The sequence below is a fragment of the Photinus pyralis genome, unplaced genomic scaffold (genome assembly GCF_008802855.1).
Source record: "Photinus pyralis isolate 1611_PpyrPB1 unplaced genomic scaffold, Ppyr1.3 Ppyr1.4_LG1, whole genome shotgun sequence".
Classification (NCBI taxonomy): Eukaryota; Metazoa; Arthropoda; class Insecta; order Coleoptera; family Lampyridae; genus Photinus; species Photinus pyralis.
Window position 1 is genome coordinate 69,729,521 of NW_022170249.1, and position 22,745 is coordinate 69,752,265.

Genomic DNA, 22,745 nt, shown 5'->3' on the forward strand with positions numbered 1-22,745 from the left:
CCGGTATAATAAAAAAGACTATAAGAAACGCGTGTATATTGGTCTTTAAATAGAAGCAATTATTTTATTCATTTGAGATTAATTTTTACGTGTACTTAATAGGGATTTGGTTTGAGGTGTATTTTAAATACATACAAAATGCTTTGCATAGAAGGTACCTATACAGAAAATAAACAGAAGTCATTAAGTTAAAAGAAAAGAACTAAATAAAGCTCAGCAGGTAAAGATTTCAAAGCAATTTTTCTAGAATAATAAGTCGGTGGCGCGCGCGATTTTTCAAAAGCTTGACCTTCGGCGAAAATGTGCAGAACGTCGTTGAAAGGGAGGGGCATGAAACAAAGGTTACATTTTTTACGCAAGAGATTACATACTAAGATGTAGACAGAACGACAAGTACGCCTATAAAACAAAAGGGTATACATACTACACAGTCTTCGAGACTCAATGGGGATATCTTATATGTATAGATAGTTGTTTAATTACCAGCTGGGGAATAAAGCTAAATGGAGACTTTGAAGGGTGCGTGACGCAGTTTCGAATAGATTACGGCAAATTTGTACTTTTCCTAATTAGTGAGATCTTGGGAAGTTATGAGAATATAGTTCACATCCCTTTTGAATGCACTCGTACATTTACATCTAAATTAACGTTCTGTGTGAGCCTTATAAACCTTTTCTACACAATGGAATTTGTTTTCCGAGTGTATGAAAGATATTCCTTTTATTTGTCATTGAGAGCTTTTAATAACATCTCATATCTGAAATATTAATTTTTTGTCATATAAAAAGTACCGATTCTTATCACATATTCGCACACTTCAACAAATGATTGAATTTGCTGCTTACAGAATAAACTTTGCTTTCTGAGCCCATTCAACAATTTTTAATTTCAGCACAGATAAAGATTACACAAAGAAAAATATCTTTCGCATCGCTTTTTACAGTACTATTCGTAGAATCGTAGCATTATTAATATCAGAAACTCTACAACTGCCTGAACAAAATGAAACTTCCATAATTGGGAGTAATATGTACATAATTAGGCTGAGCATGTAAAATACAATTTTTAACAAGAAGCTTATAGAAACATATTAGTCTCAAAGATGAAAACGTACATTTTAACTTTTTTTATAATGGAAACTTTGGTTGTTTATCGTTTCGCGAATTTTTAAGACGTCATGGTTATAATATATATTTAGTACTGATCTTACATTCTACTCACTTAAAAAACAACGCCCTTTGACTAATCTTTGTGGATTCTTTCATGATTCGTCAAAGAATTCTCTGACGATTCTTCACTCCTAGATTCCTTAGGGTAAGAACATGCCGAAGATGCTCTACTGCGATACCTCGCTACCTTGCACCTTCACTGCGATACCTCGATGTTTAACATGGATGTTGGGTGTTCATACCCGTTCACCATCGCGGTCGATACAGCGATGTAATCTCCCACTCCATTTTTCGAGATTTTCATTTATTTGTTAACGGTTCCCACGAAACAATGTTCTCTAGTGACAGTAAGTGTGAATTTATGTCATCAGCGGTAAAGTGGTGGATTTTAGGCAGCTTATCAAACCGGAGGTACAGTGCACACCCGGTGAATGAAAAGAGGCAAGAGCTTGGGGAATATCACCATCTTTTCCAAGAACTGAAGAAAGACGAAGAAAAATTTTACAGTTACACGAGAATGTCAATTGAAACATTTAATTATATACTCAATAAAATTGAGTCTGAACTGGATGTCTTGCAATATAACAACTTACATACCAATCCAATTCTGGCTGAGGAAAGACTGGTGCTGACTTTAAGGTAAGTTGAACTTTATCAAATAACGTCCTTTTGCAATTTAGTACATGAAACAACAATCAAAGTATGCGTAGGTATTTATTACAAAATAACTGTATTGAAACTAAACAAATACAAAAATACTAAACTTAAAAAAAATACTTAAAAAAGGATTAAAGTTCCAATATTGTATAATCTGTTGATCAGATTCCTGTTGAATTATTGTTTCTTCCTGAGTAATTTGATTATGCCGCGAAGTAGACGTTTGTACGGTAGTAGAAGGTTTTGCATTTGACACTTTTGGATTTTCCGTTTCTGGAAATGCAAGTTCGAAGAGTGTCTTCTGCACCTTCATTCGAAAAATGAATTTATCTTTATCAGTCAGTTTTTTCACAGTTGGTAATAGTGAATTAAAAAAACCAATATCTTCGTCATTAACGTTTTGAATTTTTCTTTTTTTTGCCAACTCTAGTTTCTGTGTTTCTAGAGACAGCAATTCTTTTCCAATTATAGCTTGTGCTGTTAATCGTTTTCTGTATCCAGTTCTTGAGACTGACTGAGGCTCACTGGATAAAGATGTCGGCGTTTGAAGAAAGGGCTGTCGATCAGAAGTAGACTCCAGACCGTGTGAACTGAATACACTATCCACACTCTCCTGACGGATATCTCGCTCCTCATCGACATCGTCACTGTCACTGACCTCTTCAGTATTTTCAGTATTTTGAGTATTTTCAGTTTCTTCAGTATTTTCAGGCCGTGTTAAATTTCCCGATGAATTCCGGGGGGTAAATTGATCTTTTAAAAATTGTAATTTTTGGAAGAACGGCCATTGACTTGCAGCTTCCTCCGGTGCTCCATCACCAGACCTTCCCTGGTACTTTTTAAATTGTTTACCGAACTCCTGTCTAAGGTTTTTCCACCGAGATTTTACCTCCGTAACTGTAACAATTTAATAAATTAACAAAATTCGTAGAAATTGGAAATGTGAACATAAAAATATAATAAATAAAACTAAAAGTAAGTATAATAAAACTAACTTAAGATTTATCGAACGAACTTTATCTCATTGTAAAAATTTGAAATTGTTTATAACACTTCGTTTTGATTAATTTGCAGGTATCTCGCTACGGGAAGCAGCTTCAGAACATTGGCTTTTTCTTTTAGAATGGGAGCTTCTACCGTTAGCAAAATCGTTTACCAAGTATGCAACATTCTTGGGACAACACTACAACCTATTCACATGAGAGCACCTACAACGTCGTACTTTTTATGTGCTGCAGAGGAGTTTGAAAGACTGTGGGATTTTCCCAATTGCATTGGTTCTGGGAAACATGTCAGAATAAAGTGCCCAGCTCACTCCGGCTCAACTACAAATCGTATTTTTCAATAGTTTTGCAAGGATTAGTTGACGGTCACTACAGGTTCATATCTATCGACGTAGGAGGTTACGGAAAGCAGAGTGATGGAGGTACCTTCAGTGCATCTACCTTATCGAAACTGTTGGAAAATAATAAATTGGGAATACCATCGCACAGGAAACTCCCCAGTAGTGACTATACCTACTCTACCATATGTGTTCATCGCCGATGAAGTCTACCCTTTGAAGGAAAATCTAATGAAACCTTATTCAGGTACCTCACTGACAGCAACGCACGAAAATTTTAACAAGCGATTGTCACGGGCTCGCAAAACTGTCGAATGTGCATTTGGCGTTATTTTTTCAAAATGGCGATTGTTGTCGGGGGTTATTGAAATCAAAGAAACAGCAGTAGATACTGTGATCAAGACGATATGCATTCTTCACAACACAATAATTGATAAGGAGGGCCATCACAGTTTCAATGGCATGGACGTCCCACAAATTCCTTCCCAGTGTATGCTCCGACGTAATAGAGCAAACAATCCTTCAACGCGGAACGCGAAAACAGTACGAGATACATTCGCTGAATATTTTTCCCTTAATGCTTAATAACTGATTACTAATAAATAATGATAATTATAATTTGTATTCATTATACTCTTTTTTAATATAATAGAATTAACTTAAGACCTACATCTTCTTTTTAGAATAAATAAATAAATAAATAATTACATAAGTAAAACTTACCGGTCATCTCGAGTTCAGCTCCAATCTTCTTCCATTCCTTGGCCAGAGTATACCTATTATGGTGTTGCTTGTGCCGCTTATCCCACAACGGAGGAACATTAAAAACTAATTCAATTAAATTGTGCTTTTTAACATCCATTTCTTAAGCAAAGTACAAATAGTAAACACGCCAAAACACTACACCGAAGTAACGCGTGTATACGCTACCGCTTGAGGTGGCGTAAGCTAATTCAACCAATCAGAGCCGAGTCCACATCGCTACATCGATGTAGACCGCAAGGAAAAACAAACTATTTTGTTTCTCCGCAGGCATCGCGCAAAACCTCCATGTAGACCGCGAGGTATCGCAGTAAAGCATCTTTCGGTATGAACACCAACGTTCTAAAATATAGGTTTGATTTGACATCCATGTATCGTTGTAAGCGGCGATGGTGCAAGGTAGCGAGGTATCGCAGTAGAGCATCTTCGGCATGTTCTTACCCTTAAACTTTCGATTACCACGTGAAATCAGTTATGACTTTTCAAGAATTCTTTGAGGATTCTAAAATATAGGTTTGATTTGACATCCATGTATCGTTGTAAGCGGCGATGGTGCAAGGTAGCGAGGTATCGCAGTAGAGCATCTTCGGCATGTTCTTACCCTTAAACTTTCGATTACCACGTGAAATCAGTTATGACTTTTCAAGAATTCTTTGAGGATTCTAAAAATATATTGGATTGTTCTCCATTCCGTTTTTTATCTTAATTAAGCTGTTATTTTTAGATTTAACGCTTTATCGTAAACCGACTATTTTAAAGATTTATCTATGGTTTTTTTAGAGCCGATTCATCCATTCGTCGATTAAGCAATTTTTCAATGGATTTAATATGTGTAACGGAAGGCCCCTTTACCCGTTTTGAATTTATATTTTGGTACCAAAGCATTGAAAGATCACATGGATCACTTTATAGCGAACAAAATCAAAAGGTGGTCTGGAAATAAAAGGCGATAACAATAAAAGATGAGCACTGTGAGATAAGCATTGGTTGGATCGTGTGTGAGGGGATTTTGGACAGGCGGTTGAAGGTTGAACGAGTAATCGCGTACTCCTTGAGTGTGAAAAAGGTGGTTATTCCGTGTATTGGCGAAAATATTGCGGTTAAAATTCAAGCGCCACGCCGCAAGGCAGACGTGCTAATTTCGCGAGCAGGCTCAATTTTACATTAAAATTTTGAAGTTAGCCTAATTTGTAGCCAGTTCATTCATTTACGAACGATAAAATTTACGCGAGGGAACATTTTAGAATTGGAGACGTGCTCTTCACATAGAAATGGAATTAAATGTAGTGACTTAAAAAAAATTCGTTGTGATAATCCTCGTTCGCATCGTTCTTATCGTTGTAAAATAGAATTGTGGGATTACGGTTGCATTTACGAGCGAATATCTCAAATACGCTTTGTCAGAGAAAACTACCCGCAAAGGCAAAATGAATTGTCTGGACGAGACCTTATAGGTGAAGTCTCCGCATTAATCGTCTAACAAGAACGAAAACATCGATAAATATAGCTTGCTACTACCTAAACTATTTCGGTTTTTGTTTAGTTTATCTCAGGTTACGACTGTATTTTGACAGAAACATAATATTCCTAACATTGACTTAAAACTTTTATAAATTTAAATGAGCCGAAGGCCTCAATCAAGTTCCATAAAGTCTAATGAAATCACTATCCAATTTTGAATTGAAATTAACACTCTAATTAAAACCAGTTGCCAAATCCTTAACAAAGCAGCTTCCTAGCTCAAAGCGTTGAGTGAATCAACGCTCAAAGCAAATATTAAACAAAAAATCCTTTATGCCTAATATACTTTGCCAAAAGTCATATTAATTTGTTGTTTGTTACTAAACACTAAATTCCCACAGGAACATTTTTGTTGGCCTCTTACAGAATTCACTGTAATTTGGATGTTATATCTTAAACGATTATTAATTCCGGTCAATTATTTATTTGTCCATAATTAAAAACTGGTTTGTTTTGGATTCCTTCTATTGTTTTGTGTTTCTTTTTCTTAACACAGAACAGGACGTATTTTCCATCTGAGATCTTGACGCATTTTCCGTCAAGCATGCGAAAATTGTTTACCGATCTTTTAAGAAGTGCTCAAAGCCCAGCGAAATTCGCATCGCGTTTGCATCCTTTTCGTGTGCTCTTTTCTAGCGCGTTTTTGAAAAAAAGTAGCGCTTATATATTGACTTTGGCTGTTCGGTTGGTTGGTCGGCAGGCTGCAAAGGTTTTTTGAGTATAACTCTCAAAGGAATCATCGTAGAATGCTCGGGTTTGAAGCATTAGTTTTGTCACCATTTTTTGCATCCCCAAAAGAAGTCACTGAATGAGGAACTTCCACATCGCTGGATCGGGCATACCCCTGCAAATGACTCAGCTCTGTCTCCCGATCTAACGCCTTGTAAAACCTACCTTAGAGAGTATATTAAGGATCACCACTGCCATGAACACTTGACGAACTTAAGAGACGCATCGGTTCTGCTGTGTTAACAGACATGGACATGTGACAGAATGTGTGGTCTGAACTACATTACTGGTTCGATGTGTGTCGTATGACAAATGCGGCACATATCGAACAATTGTAATTTGGGGAGGAAAGTTGTAGTTTCCGTTTCTTTTGATGTATCAATGATTGTTTAAAGTGCAATATTTGAACAAATATAGCATTATGAAACCCGATGAATCATTTATAATAGGTAACCCGGTACATCGCAGCAAAAAGAATGAAGGGAAGGAGTGTATGAGAGAAAGAAGTAGACGACGGGAAATAAGGCTGTCGACATTTAGCTGAAAATGTGCAATTGAAAACACTTTCTCGACTTGAATTGCTTGAGGAGAACGCCTGCAACTTCGTCATTCAATTACGCTTGTGCATCTAAAACTCGGAAGGTTGCTGGATAACTCTGCTAGCCACACCATTCCTTGTCCCGAAAATACGTATTTTTCGTAAAACAATGAAACAAATAACTACTCTGTGTTTATTTGCTAAGGGACAAGCCATACAGCCATTTGATAGGATTATTGTGTGCGAAGTAAACAAGTTTTACATTTTGCGTATTTATTCATCGCAAAAATTCTGTACTTCGCTGTCACGTTTCCTATTACCTTAAGTCAATTTGCATATTTTTCAAAAACACTATCAGATCATTTCGTCTCACTGTTAATTCGTTTATGTGCGCTGTAAAAAGTAATAAATACAAAATCAATATTTATTCGTTATAGCTTGCCCACTTTCCAACTTGGGTTGATGACAGCAAGCTTTAAATCCTGTTTGCTATATATAAAAGACGTGGAGAATTTCATTTATAAATTCAATTTTTCACAAAAGGTTCGTAAAGTTTTTCGTTGCACGTCAAATGTGTCAAAACTGCGCGAAATATGTTTTTTCATTATTTCACTATCTTTCTAATTAAATTTCACTCAAAGCTCAAAGGTAGTTACCCGTGCACACCACAACCCCGAAGCTTTCTGTGGTTTTATTAAAATTTAATTTACCTTTATTAAATTACTACCATTTTATAGAAAGCTAAATCAGGAGCGCTACTTGTGATCGCTAAGCGTACACTTGAAGCGCTTCAGGCTGCTGAACGCAGGCAATGGTTCGGAGTTTTCTGTCACTTATTTAGGTAGAGTCTACACTACTTGCACCACTTCGATAAACTAACCCGACGCTTTGTGTGCCTTGTTATGTTTCTCGTGCGGTATGGAGTGAGGGTTCGCTCACTAATTTTCGTTTACTGAGCCCTTAATCTTCGGTCTACTTACGTACAAGCGATAAATGACAGTACTCGAGACCGAAACTTTACGGGAACATGGAACTGGTATTAGGGGATGCAATGTCCTGCATTTTACAGAACCAAAATTTGAAGGTCCATTTTTGGACACAGTAACAGTTGCAGTAAAATGTTCTGTGATTTACAGAACCAAAGTCGAGGCTCTTTCCGGGTGTCACCTGTAGTTAATCTTTACAACAGTTCAAAATTAATTAAAAGATCTTTATGAATGAATAAATAATAAAAAAAGCAAGCAAAAGGAGATCTCTAATCCCTCCAGTGAAATTTAATATAAATTACGTGAGCTACTTAATTCAATGACCGATAATTGACAGCCGGGACCATAATTCCGAACGGCTTAATTTTAATTAATCCCAATAAAGTGCAACGTAACATTGCAACGTCTAGATTAATTGTGTCTGTCGCCGCATTACGATCCACTGCGAACATTTATATTATGATTATAAAGGGTACTTGCAAATACTATGTCTCTAATTCAATGAATTAATTTTAATTGAAAGGAATTTTACCTTGTAGTGCATTATTCCGATAGTGAGTTCGCACTTAATGTATATTTTTAGTAACGCTCATAATGGATATCCATAACGAGCCACCCGAACGCTTCCTTTACAAGTTAAAAACTAACTATTCCTTTCGACTCTATATTAAGCAATTGGCTTCGCTCGGTGTAAGTATTTATTTCTGTTAATGTTTTTGTTTGACAACCAAAAAGTATATGCATTGATAGAATTTATGACTTCGAAATCGGCAACGCCGATATTGTTTTCCTTAGAAACACTGGTTTACATTTCGAATACGGAATTAATCACTATCTACCCAGCAGGATCACTTCAGTACTTATCGAAAAAATTAAATTTCAAATGTAGGTACCCTAAACAAATTGTAGCTCTAGATAGCCGAAAATGCAAAATTTCCACTGACACAAACAACAACAACAAAGAATAAACATGTTACATAAAAAATGAAGTCCTTTCCAAATCTACAATAAAGTATGTGGTATTCCATTAAAAAAAAACGTAAGTTTGACACGCCACTGGAATACAATACGCCCCTGGGGATCAAGAATATTTTAGAAACATAGCGACAGTATCTGTGTACAATTTCGGTCTAAGACTTTTTCGATATCTTTTATGGTAAAGTAATGATACGAGGGGTCTTAGATGCTACACCTTGTATATAAAATAATTCTGGATCGATCGGTAATCGAACCCAAGCCGCCCGCGTGGCAGCTACAACGATTAGACGAACGACGACGACGACGACGGGTAGCGTCTTAGGTATGAATGGATGGATTGATTTTCTATACATATAATACACACGTTTTTGTCCAGTTGTGGAAACTTAAATAATTGGAATATATATAAACATTATTTAATTATATTATATTTATCCATAAAAAGAAAAAAAATTGTCAAAACGTGTCCCGTTACAAAATTTAGGGTTAGATTTTCAGTTTTACATTAATTTTGATCAAATTAAGTAATTAAAAACGTTTGATGCTGTATACAATAAAAATGAAATCCAAAATACCCTTTCAGTCTGTTGGTACAATCAAGGGAAGCGAAAAGACAATTTACTTAACAATAAGCTAAATATTGACAAACTATTTTCTATTGAAAATTCAAAGCGTTATTTATCATAAGCTGCCAATGCTAGACTTTGATCGTACAAAATCGAGGTCTGTGTTTAGTTTTATGGAACATGGTCACGCAATGCACCGCCACGCGTTGTGCCCATTATTTATATTGTCGGTAATTGAAAAAAAACCATCCGTACAATATATGGAAGAATTTCAATTCGCGTACGTAACTAGATACAAATTAACATCAAAGCGGGCATTACGTCTTTACCTACCTATATGCATATTGCATGGGCACTTATTAGTTCCTTTCTTTGTGGATGTTCTGTAGAATTTTGTATTTATGTGTTTTTTTACGATCACAAAGAGATAAGATGTCACGGTCAGCCTTTACAATTAACTCTACATCGACAAACAACATAAAAACAGGAGACTTTTTTCTCATTCATAACTCAGTTTAGCCTGTAATTTACATAATCGATATAAGGTAAACCGGGGTAATTGTATCGTAAAATTAGAACAGTTGATTTTTGGGCGAATCTTGTAACCATATTTTAATTTTTAAAAATCTGAAATTATTTATGCTTAATCTTTATAATCCCATTTACCATTTTTCATTAATAAAGTAATTATCAATACTTATCTTCTTGGGTTTTTTTATTTTTTTTAAAACAATGCCACTATAATACATTTGCCCCATGGGTCCGGGGAAAATGTGATAATGGGCTATACGTACTCACTATATATCATTGGTTATGTTGTATGGGGTTATTGTAAAAAGATGTAAAATTTTATGTAATTTGGTATTTATAACTCATTTTTTTATTAAGAAATAAACTTAATACAAGGTTTTAAATATTTAAATATAATTTGAACATAAAATCAACCAAAATAAATTCCTAGATATAAAAGAAATGGGCAAGAAAATGAAACATAAATATGTTAAACATAAAAATATAAAACAAAATAACGAATTTATTAAAAAAAAAAGTTTAATTGAGGTTGAAACCTTGAAATTGAACTGTAAACGTTAGTCCAGCGCCTCGTCTAGTCTCTTTTGGTTCAGGAAGAATTTTTATTATATTGGAACTTTCAACTACTGATACATCTTCAACATCTGGCCAAATGAATTTGTTCTTTCTGTATCGTAAAAAGTTGATAAGCCATTCATCATACTGTAGTTTCTCAGTTATTTTTCCTACAAAGTGCTTAATTTGTTTCTTTGTTGCAAACTGAACCAAAACCCACTTGTTAATGTCTAAATTTTGAGATTCTTCATAACTGTCAATAACTGCATTTTCCAATAATTCAGTGAAAAACTCATCTGAATTATCTGAGTCTTGGTATGAAAGATCACCTGATTCGCTAGAAGAGGTCGACATTTTTTTTGTTCTCTTTTCTATCTTGTTAATATTGGTAATGTCTCCGAGAGCATTTTTTTTGGCGCAGTTATTACTTCAGCACCAGGAGCCAATTTTTTTTTTGGAAACTTCGTTGGTGGCTTATTCTGAGTTACACATTTTAGTAAAAGAGATTCAAATGAAGTGCTCGTAGTTGGCAAGTTTAAAGCTGTACGGTTAGTATTTGTAGCATCTGTGGAATTGCTCTTCTCAACTACGGCAGTGGTGTTCTCCGCTGTGTTAGTATTCAAGAGAACATCTTGAGGGATATTTGAGTCGATTAAAGGATCTGCTGAATTTTGAATTTCCCATCTTCTTAGAGCTTCACTATCAAATTTCTCTCTAGGGACCACTTTGTCGTTAAAAGGAAAAATACCGCCTTTTTTAAACCCATTTACAATGACGGTAGCCTTAGCATCTGACCAAGTTTCTGCAATAAATTTGGAAAACATATCTTTTGGTAGTCGCCGGCCAACATTATGTCTTTGCCATTTTACGAGCTTCATGTCCCATGCATCTTTTATTGATTTAAATACTGACAGGTCCAGTGGCTGAAGCAGGTGAGTTGTATGAGGTGGCAACTTAATAATAGTTATATTTTGTTCATTTGCCAAATTTACTATGGCCGTGGTGACATGCGTTTTATGTCCATCATACACAATGAGTTGAGGTCTTTCTGGACCTAATGCTGGAATAACGGTACGTTTAAAATAATTTAAAAAGATTTCGGCGTCCATCCAACCCTTTTTACTGGCAGCATACGACATTCCTGGGAATACATTATCAGGAGCTTGCCACTGGTCCCATATATTGACACCTTTAAAAATGATTAAGGGGGGTGCCTTTTCTCCTGCAGCACTTGCCAAAAAGCAAACTGTTGTATTTTCTCGGCCGGGCGTACTTGTTACTCTCGAACAGGGTTTCCCACGTTTACCAACCACTTTTGTTTTACTAGGCTCGATTGAAAAGCTACTCTCATCTAGGTTCCATATTTGTGCGGGCTTATTTTCTAGATCAAGCTCTTCGAGCGTTTCTTTTAAAATACGAAAGTAATTATAAATAATAAATGGATCGGTAGCTTTTTTTCTAGCATACTCTACCGACTGGGGTACCTTAATGCTCAGATTGTGCCTTTTTTTAAAGCCTGCGAACCAGTCATCTCCGGGTATCCCATCTTTAAAAGGAGTTTTCAGCTTACACTCTTTAACAAAGAATGCTACTTGTTCCAGAACTTCCTTTTTGGAAAGACCGAATCCCCATTTTTCCAAAGTAGTCAACCCTGCGGCCAATTCATCTTCTTGTTTGCTCGTTAAAGCAGTTAATCGACCTTTACAGTTTTTCTTGGCCCCTCGAAGATTTTTTACGCGACTGTATATAGTACTGTATGGTATGTTATATGTTGTAGAGGCCTTATATATGGTCATATGTCCCGCTTGACATTCCCTTATTGCTAGCTCTAAATTTTCAAATTTTCAAGTACAATACAAAATCTGTTTTTCTATTTCGGTGTTACAATGAGAATTTTGTGCAACTGTTTTCGGCAAAAACAGTGTTTCAATGAGTTCCATTGTAACATTGTTTTTGGTAACTTTTCATCTCTAAGTTGGCAGTTCGCCAAGACGTCAACGTCAAATCATCAGATGTGAAATCAAATTACGTACGTAAAATTTATGTGTTTTCCTTGATTTTTGGTACACGAAGAACTTAATACATTCCAAATCAGCAGTTTACACATCCACCATAAATAAATTTATCTACGAATAAAAAATTACACATTCACGGAATTTAAAGTTTCCAAATGTCAGTGTTGTGTTTATCTACGCTGCCAACTTAAAATTTGTCAACGTAAATGGTGTTGCCAACTTAAGACATATAATTCTAAAGTTTCCTGTAGTTTTTCATAATTACTTTTTAATTAAATTAAAGCCCCGAAATAGAAAAAATAGTATGAAAAACACGTGTTACAATGCTTTATTGTAATACTCCTATCTTGTGGACACTCGTGGCTCCGCAGGTCGCATTGTAACACTTGTCTTTCAATATACTATTTACGCAAGGAATTTAGTAATATTAAAAGTGCAAAAATAGTTATTTATGCATCAAGGGCATTAAGGCGATATTTATGCCGAGGGCGACAGAGCACGAGGGCCTCCGGCCCGATGGATTGTAAGTCGCCCGAGGGTTAAATATTGAGTAATGCCTGAGGTGCATACAACATTTTATTTCTCATCATTCCAAAGAATGCATTTCCAATATACAAATGTCATGATTATTGTTTGCCCAACATTAATGTGCTCCATACGAATCAAGTTCTATCTTTTTGATGACATAATATAACTCCGTCAATCAATTTGACAGGCCGTTTGAGGGCATAATGAGATGACAATCCATTATGCCCTCTCATTATGCCCTTGGGCGTAATAGACTGCTTCATATATCACCTATGACAGATATAATTGACATATAATAGGCAAATGAAAAATAAACAAAATTTCTCATGCAAATTTCCAAAAATATATGTGCACTACGGTATACAAATCAAAGATTTTAAAATTATTTACAGTTATTGACGTAGGTAATATCCTTTTCTGGTAACAATTGATCTTATCTCTCCTTGAAAAATGCAACTTTAGCAGTAATGGAAATAGACGACTAAATTTCACGAAATCGAGATCGTGATTTATGCAGAAAAAACAGGATGCTATTATTATATATATTATATATATATATATATATAATATATATATATATATATATATAAAATATAGCATCCTTGGGAATAAAGTGCCAATATTCCGTTGTGTTGATATTAATTTTAATTTATCCCGTTGCGGGTAAATGTACCGACTAATCGTCGTTCCGTACCGTATGTCGTTGTATTAAAATTTTTATTTATCCGACAAACCTTGTGCTCGAAAATGTTTCTTTGCGTAAATTTTACCACTCGTCACAAATTCGAATTTGCTTAAACTTTTCTCCCCGACTTATTTGGCCTTTCCGGGTTCTCGATACTTAATATATTTTTACCCGAAGTTGAGCTGTTAATTCCTTGCTATTATTCTGATAAATGTCGCTCAATAAATTCCCGTTTTGGTTTTTGAATTTCGACTGCAAATCTTCACACATATGCGAAATTAAATCTCCCGTATACAAAATGATACGCGCCTGCTTTCATAACTTGGCTAAGAATGTAGTGTCAACACACTTAAAGGGATACGCGATAGTTCGCGAAAATCAACTTATAATAAATTTGCATCGATAGAAAAATTCACGTTCAAACAGTGCACGTGTTCGCTGGCGAATTCGTTTCCGAATCTAGCTTTTAACGCGCCCAAATGGTACGTTTCGACTCCCGAATCCTCGTTCCCAATTCTGCACTATTTGAATCTCGTCCACGAGAAAACCCGAAAAGGAACTTATTTCTGAACGCAAATGCTCTCGTGGTCGTGGCAGCGGCCCTCTTTTCCGCAATACGTTTTTCATTATCCCCAGACATACTTTTGTTCACGTTCGCTATGAAGCAGTACGTACAGAAATTTCCTTATGTTGACCAAAATAAATATTGATTTTGTATTTATTACTTTTTACAGCGCACATAAACGAATTAACAGTGAGACGAAATGATCTGATAGTTTTTTTGAAAAATATGCAAATTGACTTAAGGTAATAAAGTAATAAACTGCAAATTCATGAAAAAAAGTATCACTTTCAAAACCAGTTGTAGAAATAACTATTGCAATCTTTTGTAAATAAGGAAACCTACAATTCATTCACACTGGGAAATTGATATAACGTTAAATCACATTGACAAGTTACGTAAGTGGAGAGATTATTACTTCTCATCTGGGTTTTGTTACTTCCAATTTTGACTTTGTGTTCAATGTAAGGGGGAAAATTTTGTATAAACAACGTTATTTCGGTTTAAACACTAAAATAATAATGAGACATCCTGTATATGAGTTTTTCAATTTATCAAAGTAAATCGGGAGGGGGGGGGGGTTGTTTACGTATAAGCACAGAAAAGGTTGATTTTATTTGAGTTGATATTTCCGTATTGTTATTTTCCTTTTAGAATTGTTTGTTAATTGCGTGTTGTTTATTTATATCTGTTGTATTTAATTGTGAAACGTGAAATTTCGTGTTAAAATGGACATCTGGTTGTTTTACGATAAGGGTTTTAATTAACGCACGTGGTTTTTGTCGCTATTAGAAGAAATAACGGGTTATGCCGATCTTTATTGACGCCTTCTATCGAAGCTGGTTTTATCAAAGCTAATGTGGCTTTTCGATTTATTGATAAATACTGGAAGAAAGACATTTATTTTATTGTGGAGGTGGGGTTTCATTAAATAAGGTTTGCAGCAGGCTGTTGGAGCTGGGTTTCGCGACAGTTGGAAATCGTACATTTCTTTATTCGATTTATTCGGGCTGTTCGCCCGATTTGATTAGTTGAACGACCAGATTATTAGGATAATTAAAAAAGATAAAAAACTGTAAGTAATTTTGAGATTCCCTTATTTCATTTGTCGAACGCCTGAGTACGGGGTAATTTGTCCAAACACGCTTTGCAAATCTCTCTTTCTTCCAGGAATTTTGTTTAATGTTGTTTTTATGTGTTTAGAAATAAAATTTTGTTATTGCCAATTAATTAATTGAATGTTTATTCGAACCAATTGTGAGTCTTCAATTTGACCTTAACAAACGGAATCAACGAAACTAGAAAGACCGCTCCTGCACCAAACTCGGTCCTAAGTTCTTCATGGCCTTGAGTCTGGTCAACTGCCTGCTGAAAAGGCAAATATGAGCACCCTGCATTTTTTTTAAAACATATATTAGTTAATGAAATCAAATAACCCAATTTAATAAACCTTCGAAGTTGCAATTCTTTGATCAGAAAGACCTGAATTTTGTTCTTGTCGAGTTGGCGGTCGTTTCTTGTTTTCACAGGTTTTCAGAAAAGCCACGTTCACATCTACATGACAATTGAACTATGTTTGTGTTCGAGGAGGTGACCAGCGGTTGGCACACACCTCCTCGAACACAAACACAACACCGACTTAAAACATACATACCTTTTACACCCCTGCAATAGCTATTCAAAACTCAATATACTCGAACACTACGAAATAGAGAAACACAAAACACAAAACCCTCACACTCTCCTCAATGAAAACACTATTTTCCCATACTCACACATTTACAATTACATTACACCAATCCAAGAACACTAATACATAACCTACAACCAGATACCCACTACATGCTACGCCCATGTTATACCGCACGCCTATGAAGTTTACCATAACCTATAATTTTTCTCCTGTCATAAATAATAACCATACTTTCAACATGCGTTTTTAAGAACAAAAAATTTTATAAATTTTATATTTGCTGCCATATAAGGTATTTCACATAATATTCAAATATACAACTATACACACTTACACACACACCCTCACATATACATGCCCGTTTTCACTTTACTTATTTTACAGAGGTTCCTAGTCAAGATATTCCGATGTACCTTCGTCTTCATCAATGTAAATTTTAACATTTTTATCCAATTTTAATCAATGTTGCTGCTTTATATAATTCAAATGACGGTAATAACTTTAATTTTATGTTCAACTGTAATTCATGTGATATTTTAGCATGGCCTGCTGATGATGGGTAGATAGAAAAAACCCGAAATCGATCGCCTTTAGAAATCTAATAAACATTTGTGGTTCCTTTTATATCATAAGAATTTACAACGAACCCAAAATAATGGAGAACTACATTACATATATTTACAGAAACAATAATGAAGAACTGCTCGACTATACTTTTCCGCGCGGGTTTTGGAAAACACATGCCCCGCCCTTCCACAAATTTTGTCAGAGAGCATAAGAATCAATGAAATGTTAGTAGTCCAAGAGCCCAGTAGGAAAGTATACCTTGAACGCCCGGACGATTCTAATAATTTTCATTAGATTCGCCATAAAAAGTTGTATTAGAATCGACAACGGTGCCGGCGAAAATCCTGCCGAAAGCAATTTAAAAAAAATTAAATTCGCCCCTTATTTTTGGAAAATATACTTTATTGTCCCGGACGTTCAGGAAGAGTACTAAAGGGTGCTAATGGATGAGTTTTATCGGAAAAAGTCACGGTGCCGGGGCGCAACTTGCCGCAACCCTTGGCACCGCGACTACAAATGGGGTGGTAAATCGTACTAAACTACCTTTTTCTCCCGGACCAAAATTACCTATATGAAATATGTAGCTTGCGATTATACGAATATAAAAAACCAACGGTGCCGACTCTCAGGATGCCGGAAGTCCTCGGCACCGTCGATGGAATCCGGGCGCGCGCGAGCCTATTGACATTGCGAAAATTGAAAAATTGCAAGAATTCACGTCACTTAAGTATGTATTCTGTGAAAAAATGTAACAGCGTGGATACCGCGAGATCAAATATATTCCACAAAATTTTCTCGACGAGAAAAGATTCTGAGAAACTCGTCAAGAAAATCAGAGGATTTGATTCGTGTACGATTCCGCTTTGTAGTACAGGCAAATTGTCCAAAATAGACAAGAAAATTGCGAAGTGGTTGAAACTTGGTTTAATACGTTTGAAAATATGTATATTTCAAGGAACCGAGGAGTCCCTAACCAAAAGAGGTGTGCCGGAGTGGTCATGCTCAAGAACTGCTTCTTGGTTTGAAATCGGCATTTTAAAAAAGATTACAAATTCAAAAAACTGCACTCTCTGAATGTAAACACAGCAGAATAATTTTCAAATTACGGCTGTTATTATTATTTGATAACGCATCGTGTTTCATTTGTTTAATTTTCCAATGCCTACCTAAGAGTGTAGGGTGCTTTTCCAAACAATCTTTCGCGCCATCGACAAATACCGAAAATACGTCAAAAGTAAATTTAAGATTCAATTTGGCGGTGCCAAGGGTTGCGGCCGTGACTTTTTCCGATAAAACTCATCCATATGCACCCTTTAGTACTCTTCCTGAACGTCCGGGACAATAAAGTACATTTTCCAAAAATAAGGGGCGAATTTAATTTTTTTTTAATTGCTTTCGGCAGGATTTTCGCCGGCACCGTTGTCGATTCTAATACAACTTTTTATGGCGAATCTAATGAAAATTATTAGAATCGTCCGGGCGTTCAAGGTATACTTTCCTACTGGGCTCTTAGACTATAGGGAAAACTTATTTTAGAGATGAATAACTTAAAGTGTGTGGAAATATTTAATTAGCCGAGTAAATTGTGTTTATAACAGGATACAAATTCCTCTCATTAGCGGGTTGCCTTGGGTAAGACGGCAAGATTTACACAGAATAGCAAAGCTAATTGTTAATATGATGAGGAATCGAACATTTTCAGCACGTATTTACGTTTATTATTTATTTTGTATTATTAGTATTACATGTACTAGTACACACTTACGAAACCCCACTTAATAAACTTTGATTTTGCTCTTTACAGTACATGTCGTAATTAAACTGAAATACATAAGTAAGCAACTTCTGGTCCAATCTATCTAATTAGTTAAATCAAAGTATACAGCACTGCAAATGGATGTGGAAACTCTACTCCGTTGATCTGGAAATCATGCATCACTTTGATGACGACATTAATGGCAACGGACTTGCAGCACTTTTAACCTTTTCCAACTACGGCACCGATCGAAGCTGATTGTCTGAGGGACCTTAATTAAAATCCTGTCAAACTATACCCTCTATACCTACCCTTTGTGGTTTTATATGGATAGTGTAATCTAGTTATCACCTTCGAAGTAAATCCCTTCTATTAATTTCGATTATGGATGGGTATAGATAGGGAATTGTATGACAGTAAGCCCTGATCCTTCACTTAGAGATTACCACGTTCGTGGGTAAGGAACCAACAATGTTAAATAGGTAGTTAATCCACTGTGCAACTAAAGTGCAGGAATGGTATAGGCAAGCTATGGTTGTCATAGATTGTATATAGGGTTAGATTTAAATTGGTCGATTTTTATCCCTTTAGTAACATTCCAACCTGCACGACTTCGAATTGGTTACATAGTATAGATTTGAAACTAATGTTAATACGGACGGTTCTTGTTTATCCTAGTTCCTTGTTGGTTCAAAATCGTGCCATAAATATAATAACTACGGCGAATTGTTTATTCTGCAATTATACGGAACGTGTGTGTCCTGTTTCATATTCATCCATATTCAAGGTCGTCCGTGATAACCCGTTACGCGAGCTGTTGGTAATTGATGTGTAGTCTGTAAACATCTTCAATAAATACAAAATTGCACTGGGATGTAAAAAGATGGAAGTGTCATAAAGTGATTAAGTTAATCCCTCTATCACCTTTATTCGCTGCCAAAGGCGGAAATGTTTTGAAATGAATTAGAAAAATAAAATAATCGCCTTATTTATATGGACAAAGAGAACGAGAATCTCCATGCGGATGAATGATCATCGGGCTATTTTTGCTAAAATTCAATATCCTCGAATATGTATTGAATAAGGGTCCACCGCTATTAGTATAGTGAGAAACGAAGAATGCGGATATCCGAAAATAAATAAAACTTCAACTCGGATGTTTCCTTTATATCCTTTTTAAATAAATAGCTATTATACACCTCTCGCCAGGAAAGATTGCCGGTCACAGAACACCTGATCCCGGTCTACAATCTATGTTTTTCTTAAGATGCGAAAAGACGTTTCATTCAACATTGGCACGATCCTATTCCGGAAGTCGCTCGCATCTTACGAAAACATACAGGGTGATTCCTATAGTACCTGCCACCGTTTGGGAGCGTGTAGGTGGTGCGTAGGGGAGTATTTTGATATAGGACACTTGGGGTCGAAAATCTAAAATAAGGGTGCCCGAGCCAAATTTACCTTCTGGAATTTCGCGCCTGTAGGTAGGCAACCCAACCGGCCGGCGGTGCACACGGAGCGATCTCAGGCGGCGATGTGTGGCTGACACTTGATCAGAATTTTGTTTAAACCCACGAAATCCCGTCTGCAACGACGCGTATCAAGTGAATAAACATATGGCAATAGTATAATAATAGTTGGCTAGATGTAGGAAGTGCATTGAGAACAACGGTGGCCACGTTGAACACTTGTAAACGTTATTGTTTTTGACTGTCGTTTTCCCTCCTTCCCTCCCATGTCGCTTCCTCGCGCTAACTCGCTCTGCATCGCTCCGCGCGAAACGTCGGTCGGTTGGGTTGCCTACATACAGGCGTGAAATTCCAGAAGATAAATTTGGTTCTGACGCCCTTATTTTAGATTTCCGACCCCAAGTGTCCTATATCAAAATACTCCCCTAGGCACCCCCTATACGCTCCCAAACGGTGGCAGGTACTATAGGAATCACCCTGTATATTGCTAATCGGCATAAGGTGTGCTGTGAGCGGCAATCTTTCCTGGCGAGAGTAATAAATGTTAATTCCATTGAAAAAGCTGTGAACATCACAGTAGCATTTTGTATTGCTGTGTGCTCCACGTTGGGCGCTACAAAAGAATGTTGTGTGCCCCACGTTGGGCGCCAAATAATAATGCTGTGTGCACTGATCCGTAGGACAGAAAGACCGTACACAAAACACCAAAACAAAGACCTAGCTAGCTTTTTCCCTTCACTTATTAACACGGCACAAAACTTCTCTTCCGCACGCACAAGGAAAATGGTACAAAACACAAACAATTATTACAAATAGACTATAAAATTAAGACTAAGCTACTTGCATTACTTGTTCAGGAATTGTAATCCAAATAAACGGTATCCGTATACAGTACACCAAAAATTACAATTTTTAATTAACACACTAACGACCGAGTAATCGCAGCATCTTCACTTCGGATAGACAAGGACGTTCCAATAAAAAAATCAACTTCAAACTGAGTCACGTTGACAACACACTTCTGGGGGCGCCGTCAAACACCTCTCCTTGCAAAACTTTTGATGGCCAAAACTTTAAACTGTAGAACAAAAACTATCCGCGAATTCGGCTTCCGGCTACGCAAACGAAACTTCTTCGAACTTTAAACTCATATTAGGCGAAACTTTCAATGCTGGCTGTATCTTCAACACAAATAATCCAGGATGGAACTCGCAAAACGCGAAATAAATGCTTCTACGAAACGTAACTCGGTGCTGACGTAGCAAAGAGCTGAATTAAATTGGCCGCACTTTGGCCCTAAACTTGGCGTAAAGCCGATTTTAAAAACTTCAACGAAACGTAGTTCTTCGTTGACTGTGGCTAAAAGCGACGCTTTTCTTCTTAACGTCCTTTTTACCGCAAAACCCTTCTTCCGAAATTCAAAATTATAACAACCAATCATTTATTTATTTATTGCCCTACAGGCTTATCGCCCAATTACAGGAAAAAGTAACAATAGTAAAGTAAAGTAGTGTACAGTGTAATCTATACATAAACAAAAAAAAAGTTCCAAACTAATAAAATAGATCCTACTAACATACATAAAGAAAATAACAAAACAGAAGGACATAGTGTTACATTAATTCCAGAATAAATTTGAGGCTATCAGCGTTTATGCCACACATCTGGCAAATAGTGTTGAAGTTTCTATTGTGATCATAAATGGAGAACGTGATAAAATGGAAGATCGTGGTTTAGGTGTATAAAAGTTTAGCTGATTTCTGGTGTTATGCGTAGGTACATGAAAATTAAGCTGTGCCAATATTTGCTGACAATCAATTTTGTTGTGTAATAGGTTAAATAAAAATGAGAGGCTCGACCGGATTCTTCTTTTTTCAAGTGACTGACAATTAAAACGGTTTAAAAGATTTACATGATTGGTGCCTCTAGCAGGATAGACTCCATCATTTCTAAATGCTAAGTATTTTAGTAGTTTACGTTGCACAGATTAAATATTTATTTATTACAGTTGACAACAAAGACTATCCCCTCAACGTACGTTAGTAGCCCAAAAAAAAGTAAGGTAGTATGAGATAAATTCAAACTTAATTTCTTGGAAAATTAAAATTTCATCTCTCTTAACTACACAGAAAAGGCGATAAATCTCATCCACCTGTCAATTATAAATTAAGCATTTACATTTGATAACAGATAAAAATCAAACAAAATTCCCGGCAGTTTCTACGTTAAATAAAATAAAAAATCTAAACAAAAACAACCTTGATCGCTTTCTCGTATGACACAAATGATCTCCATGCCGTTACATAGATCAACGACAAATTAATAAAATTTAATTACAACAGTTAATTACATAAAAAGGAGAGCATCTTAATTAAGATGTCCGAAAATGTCATCTCGGCAGACGAAATAAACAGCAGTATATTACATTATTATCGTTACATAAATAAAGTATATGTAGAAAATATTGGGATCCACTTGAGGAACTTATACTGCTTGCAGCACCTGAAAATAAGTGCAACCACCAAGATTATAATCTTATATTATATGGCGTGCGGACAATTCGCTTCTGGAGATTTCGCTCCCGGAAAATTCGCGCCCGAATAATTCGAACTCGGAGAAGATATATATTTTTGATATTTTATAAGTAGGGATGTTTTTTTAAATGTTGATATCAATATTGTTGTAGATAAAAGTTTGTTTTCTTCCTCTTGTATTATAATATTTTAATAAATTTGATGTTGGAGGTCACAACACCCCAACACCTTTTACTATCAGAATACACTATGATCATCAAGATTACAGTTACACATAGCTGCCATCTCGTTCTAACGCGTGGTATCTTGAGCGTCAAAGCGAGATGCAGCGAATGTTTTTAAAAGCGTCTGTTGACAATTGGCGTCCGTCTTCCGCAAAACTTTCGTTTATAGAATTCATGCTAAAATACAGTTTGTTTGAGCCAAAAAAACAACTCTGTACCTTATCACGAAGTTTTGGCGGAAAATTCAGGAATTTCGGCGGCGTTTGTTGGAAAAGGCGTTTGCTCAAAATCGTCTGCCATGGGCATTCCAAAAAAATAAGTTTGTACCCATATCGAGGTATACCGAGGCTTACGATACTTACAGGCCGGAGCGCTCGA

The 22,745-nt window shown here is 36.1% G+C and overlaps 2 protein-coding genes across 2 annotated transcripts; both read right to left on the reverse strand.

Moving 5' to 3' along the window:
- Window positions 1-1,886: 1,886 nt before the first annotated feature.
- Window positions 1,887-4,279, reverse strand: LOC116166482 (transcription factor Adf-1-like). Its single transcript, XM_031481441.1, has 3 exons — window positions 3,892-4,279; window positions 1,947-2,723; window positions 1,887-1,897 (listed from the first exon to the last, which is right to left on the reverse strand). Exons 1-3 carry the CDS (start codon window positions 4,028-4,030, stop codon window positions 1,887-1,889), a joined length of 927 nt encoding a protein of 308 aa, XP_031337301.1. The 5' UTR covers window positions 4,031-4,279.
- Window positions 4,280-10,705: 6,426 nt separating this feature from the next.
- On the reverse strand, window positions 10,706-12,130 carry LOC116166489. Its single transcript, XM_031481454.1, has one exon. It carries the CDS (start codon window positions 12,128-12,130, stop codon window positions 10,706-10,708), a length of 1,425 nt encoding a protein of 474 aa, XP_031337314.1.
- Window positions 12,131-22,745: the final 10,615 nt, after the last annotated feature.